At 39.9% G+C, this 24,780-nt stretch overlaps 1 protein-coding gene across 1 annotated transcript in view; it reads left to right on the top strand.

The window, feature by feature from the left end:
- Window positions 1–24,780, top strand: part of ALMS1 (ALMS1 centrosome and basal body associated protein) — a 213,802-nt gene that overhangs the window by 55,334 nt on the left and 133,688 nt on the right. Inside the window, exons 8-10 of the mRNA XM_047744572.1 lie at window positions 231–2,180; window positions 2,322–6,956; window positions 8,220–8,353. Of these exons, the coding sequence (XP_047600528.1) occupies window positions 231–2,180; window positions 2,322–6,956; window positions 8,220–8,353 (6,719 nt within the window). The remainder of the gene's footprint in view (window positions 1–230; window positions 2,181–2,321; window positions 6,957–8,219; window positions 8,354–24,780) is intronic.

Genomic DNA, 24,780 nt, shown 5'->3' with positions numbered 1-24,780 from the left:
TTACTTTATCGTTGAATATTTAAATTATGTCTACATTAGTTTGCTGTTGTAAATGGCTTTATAATTAATATCTTTGTAAATATTTGTCTCCTTTGATGACTGTTTTCTTAGGATTCTTTACTAGAAGTGTAAAGGTCAAAGGAAGGAAAGCTTTCTTTATTTCTTTTATGCATAAAAGAAATATTTCTTAATTAAAAAACATATTAGTATTAATAAGTCTCTTTTTTTAGGAGATACTTCTGAAGGAGGCATACCTGAAGTTACTCATTCCAACTCGAAACCAGACATCACTGCTACTGCTGGAGATTCAGATACTGGATCTCTTTTATCCTTGTTCCCCGAGGACTTTCCTCAGTTGGCTTTAAGGTCTCCTCAAGAGAATACCGTTGGTCAGCATACTGATACACTCAACCAGCAGGCACCAGTAGATAGTAAGATAAGTGAAGAGACTCTAAAACTTTCAGCTGTTAGTGAACTAGCTGACCAGAAGACTGGGATATCAGTAGTACCCTCTAGTTCCTACTCACAAAGAGGGAAGCCCAATATTTTCTACCCACAAGCCTTACCAGACAGTCATCTAACTGAAGAGGCTCTAAAAGTTTTGGCTGTTCCTGGTCCTGCTGTGCAGAAGGGTGGCATACCTACAGTCCTTCCAAGCTCCTACTCACATGGAGAGAAGCATAATGTCTTCTACCAACAGGCCCCGCCAGACAGTCATCTAACTGAGGAGGCTCTGAAAGTTTTGGGTGTTCTTCATCCTTCTGACCAGAAGACTAGCATACCTGCTGTCCTTCCAAGTTCCTACTCACGTAGAGAGAAGCATAATATCTTCTACCAGCAGGCACCGCCAGACAATCATCTCACTGAAGAGACTGTAAAAGTTTCGGGTGTTCCTGGTTCTCCTGTCCAGAAGAGTGGCATACCTACTGTCCTTCCAAGTTCTTACTCACGTGGAGAGAAACATAGTATTTTCCACCCTCAGACCTTGCCAGACAGTCATCTAACTGAAGAGACTCTGAAAATTTCAGCTGTTCCTGTATCTGCTGACCAGGGAACTGAAAAGACAATAGTTCCTTCTAGTTCCTATTCACGAAGAGAGAAGCACATTATTTTCTCCCAGCAACAGTTGTCAGATGGTCATTTAACTAAACAGGTTCTGAAAGTTTCATTTGTTCCTGGGCCAGCTGATCAAAACACTGGGATACCTACATTATCTTCACATTCCTACCCACTTGGAGAGAAGCCCGATATCTTTTACCAACAGGTCTTGCCAGATAGTCATTTAATTGAACAGACTCAGAAAATTGTGGCTCTTCCTGAACCAGCTGACCAGAAGACTAGGATACCCTCTACTTCTTACTCACACAGAGAGAGGCCCCCTATTTTCTATCAACAGACATTGCCAGAAAGTCATCTAACTGAACAGGCTCTGAAATTTTCTGCTCCTGGATCCACTGAGCAGAAGATTGGGATACCAACCTCTACTTTCCTCTCACGTAGAGAGAAGTCCAGTATTTTCCACAAACAGGAGTTGCCAGATAGTCATCTAATTGAACAGGCTCAGAAAGTTCCATCTGTTCCTGGACCAGCTGACCAGGATACTGGGATACCAGTAGTGCTCTCTAGGCCCTACTCTCTTGGTGAGAAGCCCAATGTTTTCTATCAGCAGGTATTACCAGATAGTTCTCTAACTGAAGAGGCTCTGAAAGCTTCATCTGCTCCTAGGCCAGGTGACCAGAAGACTGGGATACCAGCAGTATCCTCTAGTTCCTACTCACATAGAGAGAAGCCTGGTATTTTCTACCAGAAGGTCTTACCAAGCAGTCATCAATCTGAAGAGGCTCTGAAAGTTTCAGTTGCTTCTGAACCAGCTGAAAAAAATAGTGGGTTACTATCAGAAGCTTCTAATTTCTACTCACATAGAGAGAAGCACAATATTTTCTACGAACAGGAGTTGACAGACAGTTCTCTAACTGAACAGGCTCAGAAAGTTTCACCTGTTCTTGAACCTACTGACCAGAAGACCGAGATATCAACAATAACTTCTTCTTACTCGGATGTAGAAAAGCCCTTTATTTTCTACCCACAGAGCTTGCCAGACAGTCACCTGCCTGAAGAAGCTCTAAAAGTTACAGGTGTTTCTGAACCCACTGACCAGAAGACTGGAATACCAGTAGTTCCCTCTCCTTCCTCCTCACATAGAGAGAAACCCATTATTTTCTACCCTCAGGGCTTGACAGATACTCATTGCACTGAAGAGGCTCTGAAAGCTTCAGCCATATCTGTATCAGCTGACTGGAAGACTGGAAAATCAACAGTATCCTCTACTTTCTACTCATCTAAGGAGAAGCCCATTTTTTCCTCTCAGGCCTTGCCAGGCAGCCAGTTACTTGAAGAGGCTCTGAATATTTCAGCTGTTTCTGTATCAGCTGACCAGAAGACTGGGTTGCCATTAGAACCTTCTAGTTCCTACCCACCTAGAGAGAAGCCCATTACTTTATACCCACAGAACTTGACAGACAGCCAGGTGTCTCAGGAGGCTCTGAAAGTTTCAGCTGTTCCTGGATCAACTGACCAGAAGACTGGGTTGCCATCAGAACCTTCTAGTTCTGACTCACCTAGAGAGAAGCCCATTACTTTATACCCACAGGACTTGACAGACGGCCAGGTACCTCAAGAGGTTCTGAAAGTTTCAACTGTTCCTGGACCAACTGACCAGAAGACTGGGTTGACACCAGAACCTTCTAGTTCCTACTCACCACAAGAGAATCCTGTTATTTTTTCCCCTCAGGCCTTGCCTGGTGGTCAGTTACTTGAAGAGGCTCTGAAAGTTTCAGTTGTTCCTGGACCAGCTGACCAGAAGACTGGGTTGCCATCAGAACCTTCTAGTTCCTACTCGGCTAGAGAGAAGCCCATTATTTTCTACCCACAGGGCTTGACAGATGGCCAGGTACCTCAGGAGGCTCTGAAAGTTTCATCTGTTCTTGGACCAACTGACCAGAAGCCTGGGTTGACACCAGAACCTTCTAGTTCCTACTCACCACAAGAGAAGCCCATTATTTTTTCCCATCAGGCCTTGCCTGGCAGTCAGTTACTTGAAGAGGCTCTGAAAATTTCAGCTATTCCTGGACCAGCTGACCAGAAGACTGGGTTGCCATCGGAACCTTCTAGTTCCTACTCGGCTAGAGAGAAGCCCGTTATTTTCTACCCACAGGGCTTGATAGATGGCCAGGTACCTCAGGAGACTCTGAAGGTTTCAGCTATTCCTGGACCAGCTCACCAGAGGACTGGGTTGACACCAGAACCTTCTAGTTCCTACTCCCCGTGGGAGAAGCCCATTATTTTCTACCCAGAGGGCTTGACAGACTGTCTGGTATCTCAGGAGGCTCTGAAAGTTTCAGCTGTTCCTGGACCAACTGACCAAAAGATTGGGTTGCCATTAGAACCTTCCAGTTCCTATTCACCTCGGGAGAAGCCCATTATTTTCTACCCACAGGGCTTGACAGATGGCCAGGTGCCTCAGGAGGCTCTGAAAGTTTCAGCTATTCCTGGACCAGCTGATCAGAAGACTGGGTTGCCACCAGAACCTTCCAGTTCCTATTCACCACGGGAGAAGCCCATTATTTTCTACCCAGAGGGCTTGGCAGATAGTCAGGTATCCCAGGAGGCTCTGAAAGTTTTAGCTATTCCTGGACCAGCTGACCAAAAGACTGGGTTGCCATCAGAACCTTCCAGTTCCTACTCATGTAGGGAAAAGCCCATTATTTTCTACCCCCAGGGCTTAACACACAGTCTGATATCTCAGGAGCCTCTGAAAGTTTCAGCTGTTCCTGGACCAGCTGACCAGAAGACTGGGTTGCCATCAGAACCTTCTAGTTCCTATTCACCGCGGGAGAAGCCCATTATTTTCTACCCAGAGGGCTTGGCAGACAGTCAGGTATCCCAGGAGCCTCTGAAAGTTTCAGCGATTCTTGGACCAGCTGACCAGAAGACTGGGTTGCCATTGGAACCTTCCAGTTCCTACTCTTATAGAGAGAAGCCCATTATTTTCTACCCTCAGGGCTTTGCAGATAGTCAGTTACCTCAGGAGGTTCTGAAAGTTTCAGCTGTTCCTGGACCACCTGACCAGAAGACTGGGTTGCCATCAGTACCTTCCAGTTCCCACTCATATAGAGAGAAGCCCATTATTTTCTACTCACAAGGCTTGACAGATAGTCGGGTGTCTCAGGAGGCTCTGAAAGTTTCAGCTATTCCTGGACTAGTTGACCAGAAGATTGGGTTGCCATCAGAACCTTCTAGTTCCTACTCACCTAGAGAGAAGCCCATCATTTTCTACCGACAGGGCTTGACAGATGGCCAGGTACCTCAGGAGGCTCTGAAAGTTTCAGCTGTTCCTGGACCAACTGATCAGAAGACTGGGTTAACAGCAGAACCTTCTAGTTCCTACTCAAACAGAGAGAAGTCTAATATTTTTTACCAGCAGGAGTTATCAGGCAGTCATCTAACTGAAGAGACTCTGAAAGTTTCAGCTGTTTCTGGAACAAGTGATCAGAAGACTGGGATACCAACGGTATCTTCAAGTTCCTACTCACTTGGAGAGAAGCCCATTATTTTCTATCAGCAGGCCTTATCGGATAGACCTCTCACTGAAGAGGTTCTGAATGTTTCACCTTCTCCTGGACCAGCTGATCAGGAGACTGGGATACCAACAGTATCTTCTGTTTCTTACTCTCATAGAGAGAAGCCCAGTATTTTGTACCAACAACCCTTGTCAGACGATCAGCTGGCTGTAGAAGCTCTGAAAATTTCAGCTGTTTCTGGACCAGGTGATCAGAAGACCAGAAAACCAACAGTTACCTCGGCTTCTTATTCACATAGAGAGAAGCCCACCATTTATCAGCAAGAGTTTCCAGATATTACTGAAGCATCTTTAAATGTTTTCAGGGTGCCCGGACTAGGTGACCAGAAGACTGGAATACCAGTAGTAACCTCTACTCCTTACTCAAATAGAGAGAAGCCCATCATTTCTTACCAGCAGGAGTTGCCAGATCCTAATGAAGGTATTGTAAAAATTTTAGGGGCTCCTGGGTCTGCTGACCAGAAGACTGGGATACGATTTGGGTCCTCTGCTTCCTATTCACATAGAGAGAGCCCCATCTTTTCTTACCAGAGGGAGTCGCCAGGTGTTACTGAAGAAGCTCTGAAAGTTTCAACTGTTTTTGGACCAGGTGACCAGAAGACTGGGATACATATAATTCCCTCTAGTTCCTACTCATATAGGGAGAAGGATGGTATTTTTAAACAGCAGGAGTTACCAGCTGTTACTGAAGAAGCTTTAAAGATTTTTGCTCTTCCTGGACCTGCTGATCAGAAGACTGAGATACCAGTAGGACCTTCTAGCTCTTGCTCACATAAAGAGAAACTCAAGCTTTCACCTGTGACTTTACCAGATGACCAAAACACTGAGTTACTAACAGCTCCCCTTAGTTCCTACTCACAAGGAGAAAAGCCCAAAATTTCAACTGTGATTGGGCCAGATAACCACACAACTCCATTACTGACAGTTTTTCGTAATTCCTATTCTCAGAGAGTAAAGCCCAGTATTTTCTTTCAACAAGAACTGCCGGATAGACATTGTAGTGAGGATATTTTGAAAATTTCACCTATCTCTGAACCAACTGATGTGAACTCTGGGATACCAATACCTCTTTCTAGTTCCTATTCCCACAGAGAGAAATCTAATATTTTCTACCCACAGGAATTGCCAGACAAACATCTAGCTGAAGATGCACTGAAGGTTTCAACAATTCCTGTACCAGCTGACCAGAAAAGTCTGTCACCAACAGTTCCTTCTAGTTCCTTTTCACACAGACAGAAACCAAATATATTCTATCAACAGAATTTTCCAGATAGACATGTAATGCACGATGCTCTGATGTTCTCAGGGGGTGTTGGGCAAGTTGATCAGATTACTGGGTTATCAACAGTTACCTCTGGAACTTATTCACATAGTGAGAAGCAGAAACTTGTTTCAGACCATGTTCAAATGCTAATAGATAATTTGGATTCTTCAAACTCCAGTGTTATCTCAAACAATATGCCTTTAAGTTCTCAGACTGATGGTAGAGTTGTAATAAGTAAACCAGAATCTTCAGGTTTTGAAGATGTTGGGTCTGAGGAAATTCCAGATACAAGCAGTGGTTCCAAAACGCTTAGAGAGATTCGGACCCTTTTAATGGAGGCAGAAAATATAGCACTGAAACGATGCAATTTTTCTGCTCCCCTTGTCCCTTTCAGAGATGTTAATGATATTTCATTTATACAATCTAAGAAGGTGGTTTGCTTCAAAGAACCCCTCACAGCTGATGAACCTAATGGTGATTTGCCTCAGAGTCTGCCATTTACAGAGGAAAGCCCAAGCAACAAGTGCATACAGAAGGATATTAGCACCCAGGCAAATCTGAAATGCCAGAGAGGCATTGAGAATTGGGAGTTCATTAGTTCAACTACAGTTAGAAGTCCTCTACAGGAAGCAGAAAGCAAAGCCAGAGTGGCAGTAGATGAAACCCTTCGGCAATATAGAGCAGCCAAATCTGTAATGAGATCTGAGCCTGAAGGGTATAGTGGAACCACCGGGAATAAAATTGTTATACCTATGATGACTATCATTAAAAGTGATTCAAGTAGTGATGCCAGCTCCTGCTCGTGGGACAGTAATTCATTGGAGTCAGTTTCTGATGTTCTTCTAAACCTCTTTCCATATGCTTCACCCAAGACAAGCTTGACAGATAGTAGAGAGGAAGAAGGTGTGCTGGAGAGTGATGATGCTGGTGGTAGCAGTGTAGATTCACTGGCTGCACATGTCAGAAACCTTCTGAAATGTGAATCGTCATTGAATCATGCTAAACAAATACTCCGAAATGCAGAAGAAGAGGAATGTCGAGTACGGGCACGAGGTAGGAACTGATAATTTGTTATAAAGGGAGATTAAGCTTATAAACATCATACTTTAATTTATTTAAAGTTAAGTATTTGTGGAGTCTGAATTTATATTCTTGTAGGACTGTTAGAATGATTACCTTTTCCACCGTAATCCAGAGTAAGTCCATTTAACCAATAGTGTAACTAAGTCACAGTATTAATAGTGCTAGTTTGAGTTTAGGGTCTTAGATAGTTTCTAAAGCCTGAAGGAGAGTAGGAAGATAGCTTGGGTTTTCAGATTCCTGAAGTTCTTCTGTTTCCTTAATTCTATATCTCAAACAGTATTCTATTCTATTACAGTATTCTATTTTGGAGGCAGAAAAAAAAAATGAAAACAATTTGCTCTGCTCTAAATCAAACTATCATAAAACTATATACACATTTCTTCTTTTCTAATAAAATTCTTAGAGCCTATTTTCGACATTAGAAAAAAACAAGTATTTCACACTAAACTTGGGTTGGAGCTTGAAAGAGGATATTTACCAATCCTGTTAGTCTCTAATAGTAGAATGCCATTAAAAGGTTTTTTTAAGACAAAATAAGGAATATATTTAGAGAGCAACTTACAACTAACAGTTCAGGCCTCCCTGATTTGTTTATAAGTTTTCCCTTGAGATAAACTACCTATGCTGTTCCTTTTATCACTTACATATATTCTGACTCCAGAAAACTTAAGTATCAGCTCTCATGGAAGCAACAGTAACTGTAGCAGGACCTAATAGGGCAGGGAAAGGGACCGGACCATCCTGAGTGGAAAGAAGATTAAGATAAAAATAATTGAAAATCATGGTCAAAGTGGCTGCTTTGGAGAAATATCTGTAGAATGTGGCTTTTTAAAACCACAGTTTTCAGTGAAATGATTGCTCTTAAGAACTTATAATTGGGGGCGCCTGGGTGGCTCAGTGGGTTGAGCCGCTGCCTTTGGCTCAGGTCATGATCCCAGGTCCTGGGTTCGAGCCCCGCATCGGGCTTTCTGCTCAGCAGGGAGCCTGCTTCCTCCTCTCTCTCTGCCTGCCTCTCTGCCTACTTGTGATTTCTCTCTGTCAAATAAATAAATAAAATCTTTAAAAAAAAAAAAAGATCTTATAATTGTTCGTAATATAATTGAGAACACATTTTGCTAAGTATTGTGGTAGCATTTAGCTGGATGTATTGATGGTTTTCTGTGCTCTTGTAATCACTGAAAATTATCATTTTTGCATTGCATTATCTCAAGTGTTTTTATATTTTCTTTTCAGCCTGGAATCTGAAATTTAATTTGGCTCATGAATGTGGCTACTCCATTTCAGAATTAAATGAAGATGACAGGAGAAAAGTAGAAGAGATCAAAGCAAAGTTGTTTGCTCATGAGAGAACAACTGACTTGTCCAAGGTATAAAAGAAATCTAGAAATGAAGAGAGAAAATGTGAAAGAAAGGGCAATATAGAGTTGGTATCTCTTACTTGGGCATTGATGACATGGGCTGAGTCATTAATAGTCTTTGGATAAAGTGTTAAAAGTCTTATTTCTTCAAAATTAATATTTCAGTATTAGGTTCAGTAGTTTTTTATTACTTCCAAACTCATCTATTGAAAAAAGAAATTATCTCCTTAGGAAAATAAGAATAAATTTGCCTTGTCATTTGTATTTTCTCATGAAGGTGATAACTTGGGGTACAGATGAAGTCCAGCCATATTCAGATATATATTATCTACTTAAGAACATAGAGCTATAATAGCTTATGTTTAAATGATTTTCTTTTTAATAGTACTTATTTTGCTTCAGTTGTGAACTATTTGATGCATAGTAAAGCAAATATATATGAAACATATAAAGAATAAAGAAAATAAAAATAATTCCTATATATATTGGCCCACTAACTTGAAAAATGGAATGTTACCAAATACCATTGAAGTCCTTTGTGTCTTCATCCCGACATGTACTATTTCTCTTGCTGTTCAGTATAGTTTTAATTTCTTTAATAGATGGAATTACATGGTAGTATATATATTCTGAGAATTACATTTTTCACACAGACTTGGGTTTTTGAGATTCCTCTGTGTCAATGTGTGTAGTTTTAGTTTATTCATTTTTAGTACTGTAAGTATTCTAGTGTAAGACTATATCATAGTTTGTTCTCTTGTGGATACGTCATTTGGTCTGCTTTCATGAATAATAATGGGGTACAGTAATACCTGTCTTATAGGGTTTTGATGTGGGTTATATGAGATAATGCTTAGTGGAATATGTGGTATCTAGTTCTCAATAATTGGCAATTATTATCATTACTATTAATACTATAAAATTGATCATGCATAGACTTTATGGCCTAATTCATAGTTTTTTAGAAAATTTTTTGTCAGTGATACAGCATAATTATTTGGCTTATCTTTTTTTTTTTTTTTGGCTTATCTCTTTTTGAAAGGTTTTTTAAAAGTATAAATTAGATTGGATTTTAGATTTATATATATATTTGAAATCACCACCATCATCCCATTTCCAGAAACTCTTTTCATCTAACAAGAGTGAAACTTTGTACTTGTTAAATAATTTCTCTCCATTCTACTCTCCTGCTAGCCCCTGGCAAGCACCATTCTGTCTTTATGATTTTTTTAAAGATTTATTTATTTATTTGGCACACAGAGAGAGAGAGCAAGCACAAGTAGGGGGAGCAGCAGAAGGAGAGGGAGAAGCAGGCTCCTCACTGAGCAGGGACCCCACTGTGGGATTTGATCCCCGGACTCTGGGATCATGACTTTAGCTGAAGAGAGATGTTTATCTGACTGAGCCACCCAGGCACCCCTGTGATTTTTTTTTTAAGATTTTTAAAAAAATGTATTTATTTTAGAGAGCACGAGTAGGGTAGAGGCAGGAGGAGGAGCAGACTCCCTGCTGAACAGGGAGCCCGACTTGGTGCTCCATCCTGCGACTCTGGGACTGTGACCTGAGCTGAAGGCAAACACTTAACAGACTGAGCCACCCAGGCACCCTTGATTTTAATTAAGTACCTCATATAAGTAGAATCATAACAGTATTTGCTTTTTGTGATGAGTGTATGTCATTTAGCGTAATGTCTTCAAGTTCATCCATGTTGTACCTTATGTCAGAATTTCCTTAAGGTGGGTCTCTTAGAGATAGTATATAGTTGAATAATGGTTTGTTTTTTTTTTTTTTTTGGCGATTCTGCCAATCCCTGATCTTTTGATTGAGTTTGATCCATTTAAAGTAATTACTGATAAGGTATGACCTACTTCTGTCATTTTGCTATTTGTTTTCTATGTCAAGGAACTGATTTTTACGTTCAGGTACAACTCCAAACCACAAGTTTATTTACCTTACTGCCCTTTAGTCCACAGAAGTGCAGAGGACAACAAATTACATTTTGTAGGCTCCTAAAGACACCCTGTTACATTGCTTGTTGGCATTAACTACTCAGATCAAACTATGATAACAAAATTCACTTTGTATGTATAGATTTACTGTCTCTTCTTAGCAGGATGCGCCCTCCTTTCTTTTCCCTTTTCTGTTTGGTAACCTCTGAAGACAGGAAAAGTTTGAAGTCAGAAATCATCTTGGTGTATGGATCAGTATCTCTTAAGTTTATAAAGAAAATCATAAAACAAACCTAAGAGTAAAAATAAAACAAGCCAAACTAAGAAAGTAGTAAGAAAGAAATTATAAAATCAAATGGATCAACTAATGTACTAGAAAACAGGAAAATAATAGAATTGAACATTACCACTTAGAGTTCAGGCTTAGAAAAATTCCACATCAATAGGCAGCCTCTAACTAGAAGATTACAAGAAAATAATTCGATGTTATCAATTAAGAGGAGTATGCTAATCATACCATTGAGAAGTTTTAAAGTCATAAGAAAATATAATATATACCTCTTTTTAAAATTAGATTTAAAATTCTCATGAATTGGCTGATTTTCTAGGAAGATGTCTATAAATCTTAAATAGATTAGATGTGAACAAGATAGAAAAGTCCTTGTCTCTCAGATTTATCTTCCAAGAAAAGTAGCTGACGTGTTAGGAAATGGTATGGAGTATTTCCTAGGTGTGATATTAGTAGTGTGGTTTTATGACAGGTGAGTGTCCCTATTCTTAGCAGATGTGGTGGTGAACTCTTTAGGATTAAAGTGTCATTTACCAGTGTTTGTATAGAACTGATAGGGGAAAATGTTCAGTTGTTGAATCATGGCAGAATGAATTCCAGTGTTTATTTTAATACTGTATCAACTTTTAAAAAAGAAGACTTTATTTTTTAGAGCTGTTTAAAGTTCACAACAAGGGGTGCCTGGGTGACTCAGTTGGTTAAGCATCTGCCTTCGGCTCAGATCATGATCCCAGGGGCCTGGAATCGAGCCCCACATCGAGCTCCTTGCTCATAGGGGAACCTGCTTCTCCCTCTGCCTCTTGTCTGCTGCTCCCCCTGCTTGTGCTTTCTTTCTTGCTCTCTTTGTCAAATAAATAAATAAAATCTTTAAAAAAAATAAATTTCCCAGCCGAATTGAGAGGAGAATAGGGAGATTTTCCATAGACCGCCTGCCCTACACATGCACTTCCACTGGCATTGTCAGCATCCCTCCCCAGAGTAGTATGTTTGCTACAATTGATGAACCTACATTGATACAACGTAATAACCCAAAGTCCTTGGTTTACATTAGGGATCACTCCTGGTGTTATATAGTTTATGGGTTTGGACAAATGTGTAATGACATGTATCCATCACTATATCATACAGAATATTTTCACCACCCTAATTCTGCCTCTTCCCACTTCCACTGCAACTGCTGATCTTTCTGCTTTCTCTATACTTTTAATACGTCATATAGTTGGACTAAAACAGAATTTAGCCTCTTCAATTGGCCTCTCTGGATTATTAATATGCATTTAAGATTCCTCCATGACTTTCCATAGCTTGCTAGCTCATTTCTTTTTAGCACTGAGTAATGTTCCATTGTCTTAATGTGCCATAGAGTTTATTTCATCTACTGAGGAATATCTTGGTGGCTTCCAAGTTTTGGCAGTTATGAATAAAGCTGCTATAAACATCCTTATGCAGTTCTTTCGTGTGGAAATCAGACATTTTAGCTCCTTTGGTTAATTATCAGGGAGTGCAAATGCTAGATTATATGGCAAGAGTCTTATGTTTAGTTTTGTAAGAAACTACCAAGCTGTTTATAACTTTGTATGTCAGCTGTCCTTCAGTTAAAAACATACACATATGCGCGCACGCACACACACACACACACTTAAATGGGGGAGAGAAAAAAAGAAACCAAAATTGTCTTACAAAGTGACTGTTCCATTTTTTATTTCTACCCTCCAGTGATTCAGAGTTCCTGTTGCCAGCATTTGGTATTGTCAGTGTTTTAGATTTGGGACATTGTTGTAGGTGTGGAGTGAATCTTGTTTTGTTTTATTTTTTAATTTTTTTTTTTTTAAGATTTTATTTATTCATTTGACAGAGATCACAAGTAGGCAGAGAGGCAGGCAGAGAGAGAGGAAGAAGCAGGCTTCTGAGCAGAGAGCCCGATGCGGGGCTCGATCCCAGGACCCTGAGATCATGACCTGAGCCGAAGGCAGCGGCTTAACCCGCTGAGCCACCCAGGCGCCCCTTAAATTTTTAATTTATAGATTTTATTTACTTATTTGAGAGAGAGAGTGCATAAGCAGGGGGAGGGAGAAGAACAAAGAGACTTGTACTGTGTATGGAGCCTGAGGTGGGGCTTATCTCATGACCCTGAGATCATAACCCTGAGATCATACCTGAGCCAAAACCAAGAGTAGGATGCTCAACTGACTGAGCCACCCAGGTGGTTAGGAGTTTCATTTTCATTTTCATTTCCCTGATGACATATGATGTGGAACATCCTTTCATATGCTTCTTTTCCAGCTGTATGTCTTCTTTGGTGAATTATCTGTTAATGTCTTTGGCCCATTTCTAAATTGGGTTGATTTCTTACTGATTCTTTAGAGTTCTTTGTATATCTTAGATAACAGTCCTTTATCAGACACATCTTTTGCAAATATTTTCTTCCAATATGTGGCTTGTCTTTTCATTCTTGACATTGTATGTCGCAGAACAGAAGTTTTTAATTATAGTGAGTTCGTCTTATCAATTACTCTTTCAAGGATTGTACCTTTGATGTTATATCTAAAAAGTAATCACTGTATACAAGGTCATTGAGGTTTTCTCCTTTGTTATATCCTAGGCTTTGCATTTTACACTTAGGTCTATGATCCATTTTGAGTTAATTTTTGTGAGGAGTTTTAAATCAGTGTCTAGATTCATTTTTTTGCCTGTGAATGCTCAGTTCCACCATCATTTGTGGAAAAGACTATCTTTGTTGCTTTGTCAAAGATCAGTAGATTATATTTACATGGATCTGTTTCTGGGTTTTGTTCTGTTCTTTGATCTGTTTGTCTATGCTTTGACCAGTACCACACTGTCTTAATTACTATAGCTTAATTGTAAGTCTTTTAGTGTCAGGCCTCCAACTTCGTTCTTCTTTAGTAGAATGTTGGGTATTCTGAGTTTTTAACTTTCCCAGATAAACTTTGGAAGCAGTATGTCAGTATCCAAAAAATAACTTGCTGGGATTATGATTAGCATTGCAATGAATCTATATAGGTCAAGTTAAGAGGAACAATGTCAAGTTGGGAGGTCTTGACAATATTGAATCTTTCTATCCATAAACATGGAATATCTCCATTTATTTATTCTTTGACTTAATTTATCAGGATTTTACAGTTTTCTTCATAGAGAGCTTGTAGAATATTTTGTTAGGTTTAATGTAAGCATTCCATTTTTGGGAATGCTAGTATAAATGGTATTATGTTTTTTATTTTGAGCTCCAGTTATTCATTGCTGGTATATAGGAAAACAGTTGACTTTTGTATATTAGCCTTGTATCCTGCCTAAATAATCACTCATTAGTTCCAGGAGTTAGTTGATTCTTGTAGATTTTCTACATAGATGATCAGTTCATCTACAAACAAAGACAGTTTTATTTCTTCCTTCTCAATCTGTATACCTTTTATTTCCTTTAGTTGTTTATGGCATTAGCTAGGAATTCCATTTCGATGTTGGAAAGGAGTGGTGAGATGGGATATTGTTAACTTGTTCCTGGTCTTTGTGGGAAAGTTTCTAGTTCTTACCATAAAGTAAGAGGTTAGCTGTAGGTTTTCCGCCAATACTCTTTATCATGTTGAGGAAGTTTCTTTCTATTCCTCATTTACTGATAGTTTTTATCACAAATACGTGTTGGATTTTGTCAAATTCTTTTTCTACATCTATTGATACAAGGGTCATTTTTCTTTTTTTATCCTGTTGATATGATCATATTAATTGATTTTTGAATGATAAGTCCCACTTGGTCATGGTGTATAATTATTTTAATACTTTTTTGTATTTGATTTGGTAATATTTTATTGAGGATTTTTGCACCTATATTCATGAGAGATGTTGGTCTCTTTTTTTCTTCCCCCTTGTCAAATTAAATGAATTAGGAAGTGTTTCTTCTGCTTCTGTCCTCTGAAAGAGATTTTAAGAATTGGTGTAATTTTTTCTTTAAATGTTTGGTAGAATTCACCACTGAATCCAGCTGGGCCTGGTATTTTCTCTTTTGAAAGATTATTGATTCAGTTTCTTTAATAAATAGATGCCTATTCAGAATGTCTTCCTTTAGGGCACCTGGGTGGCTCAGTTGTTAAGCATCTACCTTCAGCTCAGGTTGTGATCCCATCGTCCTGGGAATTGAGCCCGCATTGGGCTCCCCTGCTCAGTGGGAAGCCTGCTTCTCCCTCTCTGACTCCCCCTACTTGTATTCCCTCTCTCACTGTCTCTGTCTGTATCAAATAAATAAATAAAATCTTTTAAAAAAAAAAAGGAATGTCTTCCTCTTTGTGTGAGTTTTGGCACATTTTTTATTTCCAGAAATTGGTCCATTCCATCTAGGTTATCAAATTTGTGGGCATATGGTTGTTCATACTATTTCTTTATTATCCTTTTAATGTCCGTGGGGTTTATAGTGATGTCACCTCTTTCCTTTTTGATATTAGTAATTTGTGTCTCCCCCCACCCCCCTTTTTGGCTAGAGACTTATTGATTTTATTGGTCTTTAAAAGAAATAGTTTTTTTGTTTTGGTCATTTTTCTGTTTTTTCTATTTGGGATTTCATTGATTTCTGTTCTAAATCTTATACTTTTTTTCTGTTTGCTTTCGACTTAATTTGCTGTTCTTTTTCTAGTCTAATGTAGAAACTTGGGTTATTGACTTCAGATATTTCTTCTTTTCTAATATATAATTTAATCCTAAAAATTCCCTTCTATGCCATGCATTCCCTGCATCGCACAAGTTTTCATAAGTTGGGTTTTCATTTCAAGTTAATATATTTTTAAATATTAGGTTAATATGCTTTTAAATTTTTTTTGAGATTTATTCTTTGATTCATGCTTTATTTAGAAGTATATTGGTTAATCACGTATTTAGGGATTTTCTTGTTCTCATTCTTGCTTTGATTTCTAGTTTAATTCCATTGTGGTCTAAAAGCAGGCATGTGATTTTTATTCTTTTAAATTAGTTGTGTGTTTGATGGCTCAGAATGTGACCTGTGTTAGTGAATGTTCCATGTAAGCTTAAGAAATTGTGTATTCTATTGTTTTTGGCTGAAGTAGTCTATAGATATCTATTATATCCAGTTGATTTATGGTATTGTTGAGCTATGTCCTTACTGATTCACTACCTGATAGATCTGTTCATTCTGATGAGGATGTTGAAGTCTCCATCTATAATAATGGATTCATCTGTTTCTTCTTATGATTAAATCAGTTTTTGCTTCATGTAGTTTAACACTCTTTTGTTAGGCACATATACATTATGGATTGTTATGTAGAGAATTGACCCCTTTATCATTATGTAATGGTCTTTTTTTTTTTTTTTTTTTTTTTTGTAATGGTCTTTTTTTTATCCCTGATGACTTTCTTTGCTTTGAAGTCTGTTCTGTTTGATATTAGTAAAGTATTCCTACATCCTTTTGGTTAGTTTTAGAATGGTATGTTTTTCTTCATTTGCTTACCTTTTTTTTTTTTTTTTAAGATTTTATTTATTTATCTGACAGATCTGAGTGAGAGAGAGAGAGAGAGCGAGCACAGGCAGGGGGAGCGAGAGGGAGAAGCAGACTCCCCCATGGAGCAGAGAGCCGGATCCCAGGACCCTGGGATCATGATCTGAGCCGAAGGCAGACACTTAACTGACTGACCCACTCAGGCGCCCCATTCATTTACTTTTAATCTATATGTGTCTTTATACTTAAAGTGGCTCTCTTGGGAGACCTGGGTGGCTCAGTCAGTTAAGCATCTACCTTTGGCTCTGGTCACGATCCCAGAGTCCTACAATCTAGTCGCGCACTGGGCTCCTTGCTTGGCAAGGAGCCTGCTTCTCCCTCTGTCTGCTGCTCCCCTGCTTATGTTCTCCATCTCTCTCTTTCTCTCTGATAAATAAATAAAATCTTAAAAAAAGTGGCTTCCTTGGGGCACCTGGCTCGCTCAGTTAAGTGTCCAACTCTTAATATTGGCTTAGATCATAATATCAGGGTTGTGAGATGGAGCACCACATCGGACTCTGTGCTGGGTGTGGAGCCTGCTTAAGATTCTCTCTCCTCCTCTCCTTCTGACCCTCCTCCAACCCCCCCCTTTTAAAAATTTAAATAGATAAAGTGGATTTTTTTTTTTTGGCATTGTTTTTCCATTTATTAGACAATCCTGGGCTTGTTCACTTGAAATCTTTCTAGTGATAGATAATGATAGATGTAGATGTAGATAGATATGAAAAGCTCAACATATACATATTCATATATACATATGCATTTGTATGTGTATATGTGTATGTATGTATATTCTAAATTTCACCTCCTTTCTTAGAGTTTATTCAGCAGAGGGGGAAAAGTTGAAAATTCACTCTAGGCTAAAAGCCAGTAAACAAAAGTAGTAAACTTTTGTTTGCGGCTCTGGTGTTGGATTCGTGGCTCCATCAAAAACTCACTTTTAAGTCTTAGAAATGTTACCTAACCTTTTGGTTCTTGGTTTCAACATGTATAAAATAGAAATGTTAATGACATGTACTTTCTAAGGTTTTGCTAAGTATTAAGTCATATTATGTGCATAAAATGGTTAGCAACCCTAACACATAGGAACACTCCCAAAATTATTTACTGTTATTATTATTCTCAATGAAAAGCCCAATGGGACAGGAACTATTGTCCCACTTACTAAAATGATATTTTAACTTTATTTTCAGGCTTTGATATATCACCCCTACTCGTAATCATGGACTGAATATTTAATTATAAATTTTATTTTTATTTTCTAGAAATGTTATTTTAATTCAGTTAATTAAGATATAATGTATTATTTGTTTCAGGGGTACAGGTCTGTGATTCATCACTCTTACATAATACCCAGTGCTCATTACAACACATACCCTCTCCAGTGTCCATCACCCACTTACCCCATCCCTATATCCTCATCCCCTCTACCAACCCTCTGTTACCTATGATTATGTGGTTTGTCTCCTTCTCTGGTTTCATCTTGTTTCATTTTTTTCTCTCTTCCCCTATGATCCTCTGTTTTGTTTCTTTAATTCCACATATGAGTGAGATCATATGATAATTGTCTTTCTGTTATTGACTTATTTTAGCATAATACCCTCTGCTTCCATCCATGTCATTGCAAATAAAGTGCCTTTCTCATAGATAACATGTAGTAAGATCTTGTTTTTTGATTCACTCTGACAATCTTTGTCTTTTTTTATTTTATTATTTTTTAAAAGATTTTATTTATTTGACAGACAGAGATCACAGGTAGGCAGAGAGACAGACAGAGAGGAGGAAGCAGGCTCCCTGCTGAGCAGAGAACCCGATGTGGGGCTCAGGACCCTGGGATCATGACCTGAGCTGAAGGCAGAGGCTTTAACCCACTGAGCCACCCAGGCACCCCAATCTTTATCTTTTAATTAGTGTACTTAGATCATTGATTTTCAAAGTTATTACTGGTATAGTTGGAGTAATATCTACCATATTGACTACTATTTTTATTTGTTGCCCTTGTTCTTCATCCCACTTTTTGTCTCCCTGTCTTTTGTGTTTTAATTAAACATTTTGTATCATTATATTTTCTCTCATTTCTTAGCATATCAGTTACACTTTAAAAAATTGTTTTTAAACTTTTTTTAGTGGTTGCCCCAGAATTTGTAGAACATTCACAGCTAGTTGAAGTTCATTTTCAGATAATACTAAGCACTTCAGGTAGTGTGAGTACCTTCTAATAACAAAATACAGTTTGTTACTTGAATAGTACAGCAGTGGGGGGAACCAATTCCCCACACAGTTGAAATTCTGCATATAACTTTTGACTCTCTCAAAGTTACTAATAGCTCACTGTTGGTCAGAAGCCTTAATGATAGCATAATCACTTAATATTTTGTATAGTATGTGTATTATATACTATATTTTTACAAAAAACATTTAGAGAAGAAAATGTTACCATCATAAGGAAGAGAAAATACATTTATAGTACTGTATTTATCAAAAAGTCACTGTGTAAGTGGATCCACGCTGTTGTTCAAGGGTCAACTGTAGTCCTGATTTCTTCCTCCTGTCCCTTGTGTCATTGCTGTCATTTGTTCATACACATGTATACACACACACAAGCAATAGTTTGAACAGATTATTATCTGTTAGATCAATTAAAAGTAAAAAAATAGTGTGTGTGTGATTTTTCTTTTAACTATCACTTACTCCTTCTTTGATGTTCTTTTATGTAGATCCAAGTTTCTGACTATACTTTTCTTTAAAGTACTTCTGCTAACATCTGTTGCGTAGCAAATCTGCTGGCAACAAAGTCCCTCAATTTTTTTGTCTGTCTGGGAAACCCTTCATTTCTTCTTCAGTTTCAAGGATAATTTCATAGGGTAGAGAATTCCAAATGTAATTCTTTGTTCCTCTATAGATAAGACTTTTTTTTTTTTAACCAAATAACCTCTTTCAGGGGCGCCTGGGTGGCTCAGTGGGTTAAAGCCTCTGCCTTCGGCTCAGGTCATGATCCCAGGGTCCTGGGATCGAGCCCCGCATCGGGCTCTCTGCTCAGCAGGGAGCCTGCTTCCTCCTCTCTCTCTCTGCCTGCCTCTGCTTGCTTGTGGTCTCTTTCTCTCTCTCTGTCAAATAAATAAATAAATAAATCTTAAAAACAAGATAACTTCTTTCAGTATTTTTTCTTTATTATTTTTTTCTTAAGATTTTATTTATTTGTCAGAGAGAGAGAGAGAGCACAAGCACTTCTCCCTCTGGTCAGCAGAGGGAGAAGCAGACTCCTCACCGAGCAGGGGAGCCTGATGCAGGGACTCCATCCCAGGACCCTGGGATCATGACCAGAGCCTAAAGCAAATGCTTAACCCACTGAACCACCGAGGTGTCTATTTTTTTTTTTTTTAATGTTTGATTTTCTGTACTTTGAAACGTTATACCTATGTGTAATTTTGCTGGGCATTTATCCTGCTTTGTGTTTTGTAGCTTCCTGAATTTGTACTTTGGTGTCTGACATTAATTTGGGGGAAATTTTTAGCCATTTTTTAAAATGTTGTATTTATTTATTTGTCAGAGAGAGAGCTCACACAGTGGGAGGTGGGGGATGGCAGGCAGAGGGAGAAGCAGGCTCTCCACTGAGCAAGAAGCCTGATTCCAGACTCAATCCCAGAAAACTGGGGTCATGATCTGAGCTGAAGGCAGATGTTTAACCCAACTGAGCCACCCAGGTGTCCCTAGTCATGGTTATTTTTTCAAGTATTTCTACCATTCCTTTCTTCTCTTTTTGGTATTTCCATTGCTCATGTGTTACACCTGTTGTAGTTGTCGTAGAGTCCTTTGATGTCCTGTTCTTTTGTTTGTTTTTCAGTCTTGGTTTGCTTTGCCTTTCAGTTTTGGAGCTTTTTGTTGAGATACCTTTATGCTCAAGATTCATTCTTTAGCCACGTCTGGTAATAATGTAATAAGCCCATCAAAGGCATTCTTCATTTCTCTTAAAGTGTTTGTTCTCTAGCATTTCTTTTTCATTCTTTCTTAGGATCTCTGTCCTCTTGCTTACGTTGTCCTTAGCTGCTGTTCATTTTAGCCATCAGAGCTCTTAGCATATTATCCTTGTTTTAAGTCTCTGATCTGATAATTTCAGCATCTTGACATGTCTAGTTTTGATGCTCTATTTTTCTTTTCAACTAGTTTTTTTTGTTTGTTTGTTTTTTTGCTTTGTAGTATCCTGTTATGGGGCCTGTAGCTGGTATAATATATGCAGATTATGACCCACTAAATAAGGAGACATTAGTTATGCTCACTGGACTAGCAGATCACTTCATTAAGTCCAAACTCCCACTTTGGGGGAGGGAAAGCCCCAAGATCATTTTGATTGAAGATGCAGTTTCAGTACACTCATACAAAGGGAGTTAGATTACAGCATTTGTTACTTATAGATCCCAGAAGCAGGGGTCTGTGGTGGGTGGGTGGCTCTGAGTAGGGGCAAGGGACAGTCACTGAGCTGAGAGAAAGGCAGTCCTTTGTCCCAGGTCTGAACAAGCAGGAGATAGAGAACAGGGTCACAGACACCTATTACCTATGAGGTAGTTGAGCAGAGGTCACTAACTTCATAGTCTTAACTCTAAGTAGTTGTTTTAAAAGTTGCCTGAGGGAAACAAAGTGGAGACTTCTGGAGGGGAATCCTAAGCTCAGGTCCTTACCTAACTGTCCAGACTCTGGGTGTGAGCAGGGTTGTCATACTGTAAAATGCCTAGGCAGCAACTCAAAATAGCTTTTTTCTCATCACAATTGACCCTGTGATGCCTAGGCATTAGTCTTTAGGGAAAACCATGGGCATGGTCTAGTTGGTAGAGATGTTAAAAGCCACTGGCAGGGTTTTGGTCACCTAGCTCATGAAACATTTGAGCAAAGCCAAATGCCAGTCAACAATATCAATAGACAAATGGTAGTTTAAAATCCTGTCTGTAACCATCCCTCCATTTGTCAGGGTCCAGCCAAGAAAATAAAGCCCATGGATAGGGTTAAGGTAAGTATCTGATTAAAAACTTGGGAAGGATTATGGAATATTTGTACCTATTAGGCCACCTTTTGTAAATTAATCTAAATTTGTCCAGATTTTCTAATACGTATGCAGTAGGTGATGCACTCTACAGTGTATATACCCCCTTCCTTTACCAATAAGGAATGTAAAGTGCTTATCCTAAACTCTTCTCACGAAAGAACCTTGTGCGAAGTCTACGCTTTGGGGTAGCAGTCCAGTGTATTCAGCAAGGGTGGCTGACAGGTTAGTGTTTGCCTTAATAATTTGTTGTTGTGTGCCTAGTGCTTTGGTGTTCCCCACAAGGGACAATAGCAGATCTGTTTTCAACATAAGAATGCATTCTAAATGCTTTTGACATGAGGGGACAGAAAGACAGAGTGGGGGTCCTGTTTATTAGGTTGTAAGGGTTGTGCCAGGGTACTGAAATACATTAGTGTGAACAGACAGGACTCCTAGGGGACCAGCAAGGAGGCAGATGTGTTGGAGTTTGAGGGAAGAAGTGCATGTATGGAGAACCATATATGGACTGGACTTGCAGTGAACACTGACTGTTTCATTGTCAAAGCCGGAGTAAGTTAGAGTTCCCCTGAGTGAGTAGGCTACAGGGCCCAAGACTGTGGGGTTTGTGCTCTTTGGGACAAGATATATGTTCTATTCATTTTTGTGGTCTTGGTGCCTGCACAAATATGTGGAACTACAAAGAGCGTGTGGGGTCTCCTGCCAGATGCCATATACTGTCCCGCAAAGTGTCCTGCCTGGGAACAGTTGAGCACCACAGAGAGTGGTCTGGCAAACTACAGAGATGTGTGGGATGCTTTTTGGTGGGCAAATGAGCACAGGCTAGGCTAAGCCTTTGTTGAGTTCATTAACTTGCCCAGCAATTACAGTGGCTCAATAAATGAGCCCTAGTTCTTGCCCATGGGATAGAAATAGACTATTGGAGGGCTTCAGTGGGAGGATTGTGGAAAGCTGAGTGGTGACAGTGGGAAAGGGTCTCCTTGGGTCGTGAAGGAGGTGACCTTACAGCTATGGTCCTGTGAGAGTGTTGGGGGGGATGCTCTGGCAGTAGCATCCACATCCAGAGTGGTTCTTCCAGTAGAGATTAAGTTTACTAACCCCCAGTAAAAAGCTTGGACCAATCTAATGGGTATGGTGAGGGCCAGTAACTAAGTGAAGTGTTTAAAGGGGCCTCTGTAAGTTTATGAGTCTTGATAGATACCTTGGCCTTTCAAAGCTCAAAAGTGCAGTGGAGACCAGCCTGGCAGTCATAGGGCTGCCTCACACTCAAGCAGCAAGTGTTGTAGTAAATAAGGGGGCCTTGGGGTAAACACATAATTTAATGTGTTTAATGGACAGAATACCACTCAGGGGGGTCATGTTCCCAGTTGTCATCTCTACTATTGTGGAAGGTTTTAGAGGCAGCATTTGGGATGAAGTTTTGTCCCATGCCATCATGGGCTAGGGTATTGTCATCTCCAGTGTTGTTGGACTGGAGAGAGCCATCCCAGAGGAGAGTGGTTCTTCTAGGTACCCACCCAGGTGGGGACCTGAGGGGCCCAGGAACATAGATTTCAGGGTCACATAGATTTCAGATGCTCTGGTTAAGGTTTGCTTTCATCATCATAAACATCTACTGGTATTACAATTTTTAGTAAACTTTGGAGGTTCTTGGGGGAGTATACCTCACAAATGACTGGTCACTGCTCTCCTCTGAGGCTTAGGATGCCTCCATCCATAAGTAGTAAAGGTTGGAGGCATATGTGTAGCCTTAGTGTAAAGAAAGTGTAGTTAGATGCTTCTGACAGTTTAATGTTTGATCCTGTATTACTGGGGATGGGTCTGAACTGCATAAGCCTATTAGCCAGTTAGGGTTGGAATTGGGGCAGTGCTACAGCTGGTGGCCTTTAAGCATTTATGCCTTTGATTCCACTTAAGATTGTGGGCTTGAATCTCCTAGCAGTTTCCACACCCGATGGCATTTCAGGTGCTGCCACTCTAGGGCTGACTTCAGCACACACCATCTTCCCATCATGGGGTGCTGTTGTGAGCCAGTGCTGTTTGCTTCCAGCAACTTTCTAGTGTTGTCTTTCTGGGGTCATGGAGAAGCTTCATGACCCACATGGTACAAAGGCACAGAGTTAGGCCAATAGTAACAGGCATCTGCATTTTATAGTTTTGTCCTTCTCACTGCCTCGTGAGAAGATATATTATGGGGCCCTTGTGGATCAGCAGCCCATTGGTGGCCTCTTCAAAGTGGGGTAGGGCCAAGTGTTATGACCGTGTCACCATGATGTCATCGAGTATTCTTGGTATCAACCAGGAGGAGTGCCTCTTCGCTGCTTTGAGTGGGTCCAGGTACAATTGCTTCCACTTTCTGTGGGGAGGTATGGTTAGGAGAAATGAGCCATTGACTGAAGCCACTATACATTGGAATTTACATATCAAGTAAGTAAGTGTGGTCCAGCAGCAGCACAGAACTTCTACTGGGCCAGCACTGTCTGTGACTAGGAGAGGTAACCGTCTGTCCTCAATCAGGTTGCCAGGGAATACTGGAAAGTGAGATGATTGACCTTTCAAATCTGTAATGTTGAGGGAAATGTAAATACTACTGTTCTGTAAGATAAAGGTATCAGATTACCCCATGATAACAACCATAGGCAGCATGGTCAGATAAGCCTAGTTGGTATGAGAAGAGTGGTGTCCATATGTTCTAGAGTTTAAAATGTTTTAAAGTGCCCCTCGTAGCAAGAAGTCCATTTAGGAGTCTATTTGTTGCCTTGTAACTTAAGGAGCAAGGAATTTAAAAGACCCTTTTGTTGAATAATGCCAGAAGTCTGTAGCTGCTATGAAAGATCAAAGTCTCATCAGATGTCCTGTTGGAAAGTCCAGTGCTATGTTGTATGAGCACTAAAATGAGATCCTTGATCTGAATCAGTGGTGTCTGGAGGGCTGAATGGGGGCAGGCTATACTTAGGAAAGAAGGAGCTTACTTGTTCCACAGAGCTGTTCATGATGGGTATAGCAGGCAGCAGGCTGGTAAAAGCGTCTACACATGTCATAGTGAAGTGGGTAGCGCCTGCGGACTGAGGATGTGGCGCTGTTGAGATCAACCTGCTGGCAGCTTACGGGGGCTCTCTCCTTGCAGAACTTAAACATGGCAGGGCAGTTACCAGTGTTTGGTTTGGGAGCATAATCTGCAGTTTAAAATGGTATGTTTTGGGGCGCCTGGGTGGCTCAGTGGGTTAAAGCCTCTGCCTTCGGCTCAGGTCATGATCCCAGGGTCCTGGGATCGAGCCCCACATCGGGCTCTCTGCTCAGCGGGGAGCCTGCTTCCTCCTCTCTCTCTGCCTGCCTCTGCCTACTTGTGATCTCTGTCTGTCAAATAAATAAATAAAATCTTAAATAAAATAAAATAAAATAAAATGGTATGTTTTTTAGGGGTGGTGGGCCCAAACTGTTGTGGCAGCAGTTCTCTCTTGACCCAAAGAGGTCTGGTACCATTCAGACAGGGAATAAGGAGTATGGAAGTAGTGACTAAGAGAGGCTGGAATGTTGATGGCGGGGGAAACCGGTTTTGTGGTAGTGGGTGGAACTCACAGTTGGTAGAGTGTCAGTGGTTGAGAGCTCCAAACCCCTGGTGACCTGAATTTGGTCAAGGGTGTCTGCCTTGGAGTTAGACTCTGGTGT

The sequence above is a fragment of the Lutra lutra genome, chromosome 9 (assembly GCF_902655055.1).
Source record: "Lutra lutra chromosome 9, mLutLut1.2, whole genome shotgun sequence".
NCBI lineage: Eukaryota > Metazoa > Chordata > Mammalia > Carnivora > Mustelidae > Lutra > Lutra lutra.
This window is presented reverse-complemented; position numbering and strand designations above follow the sequence as displayed.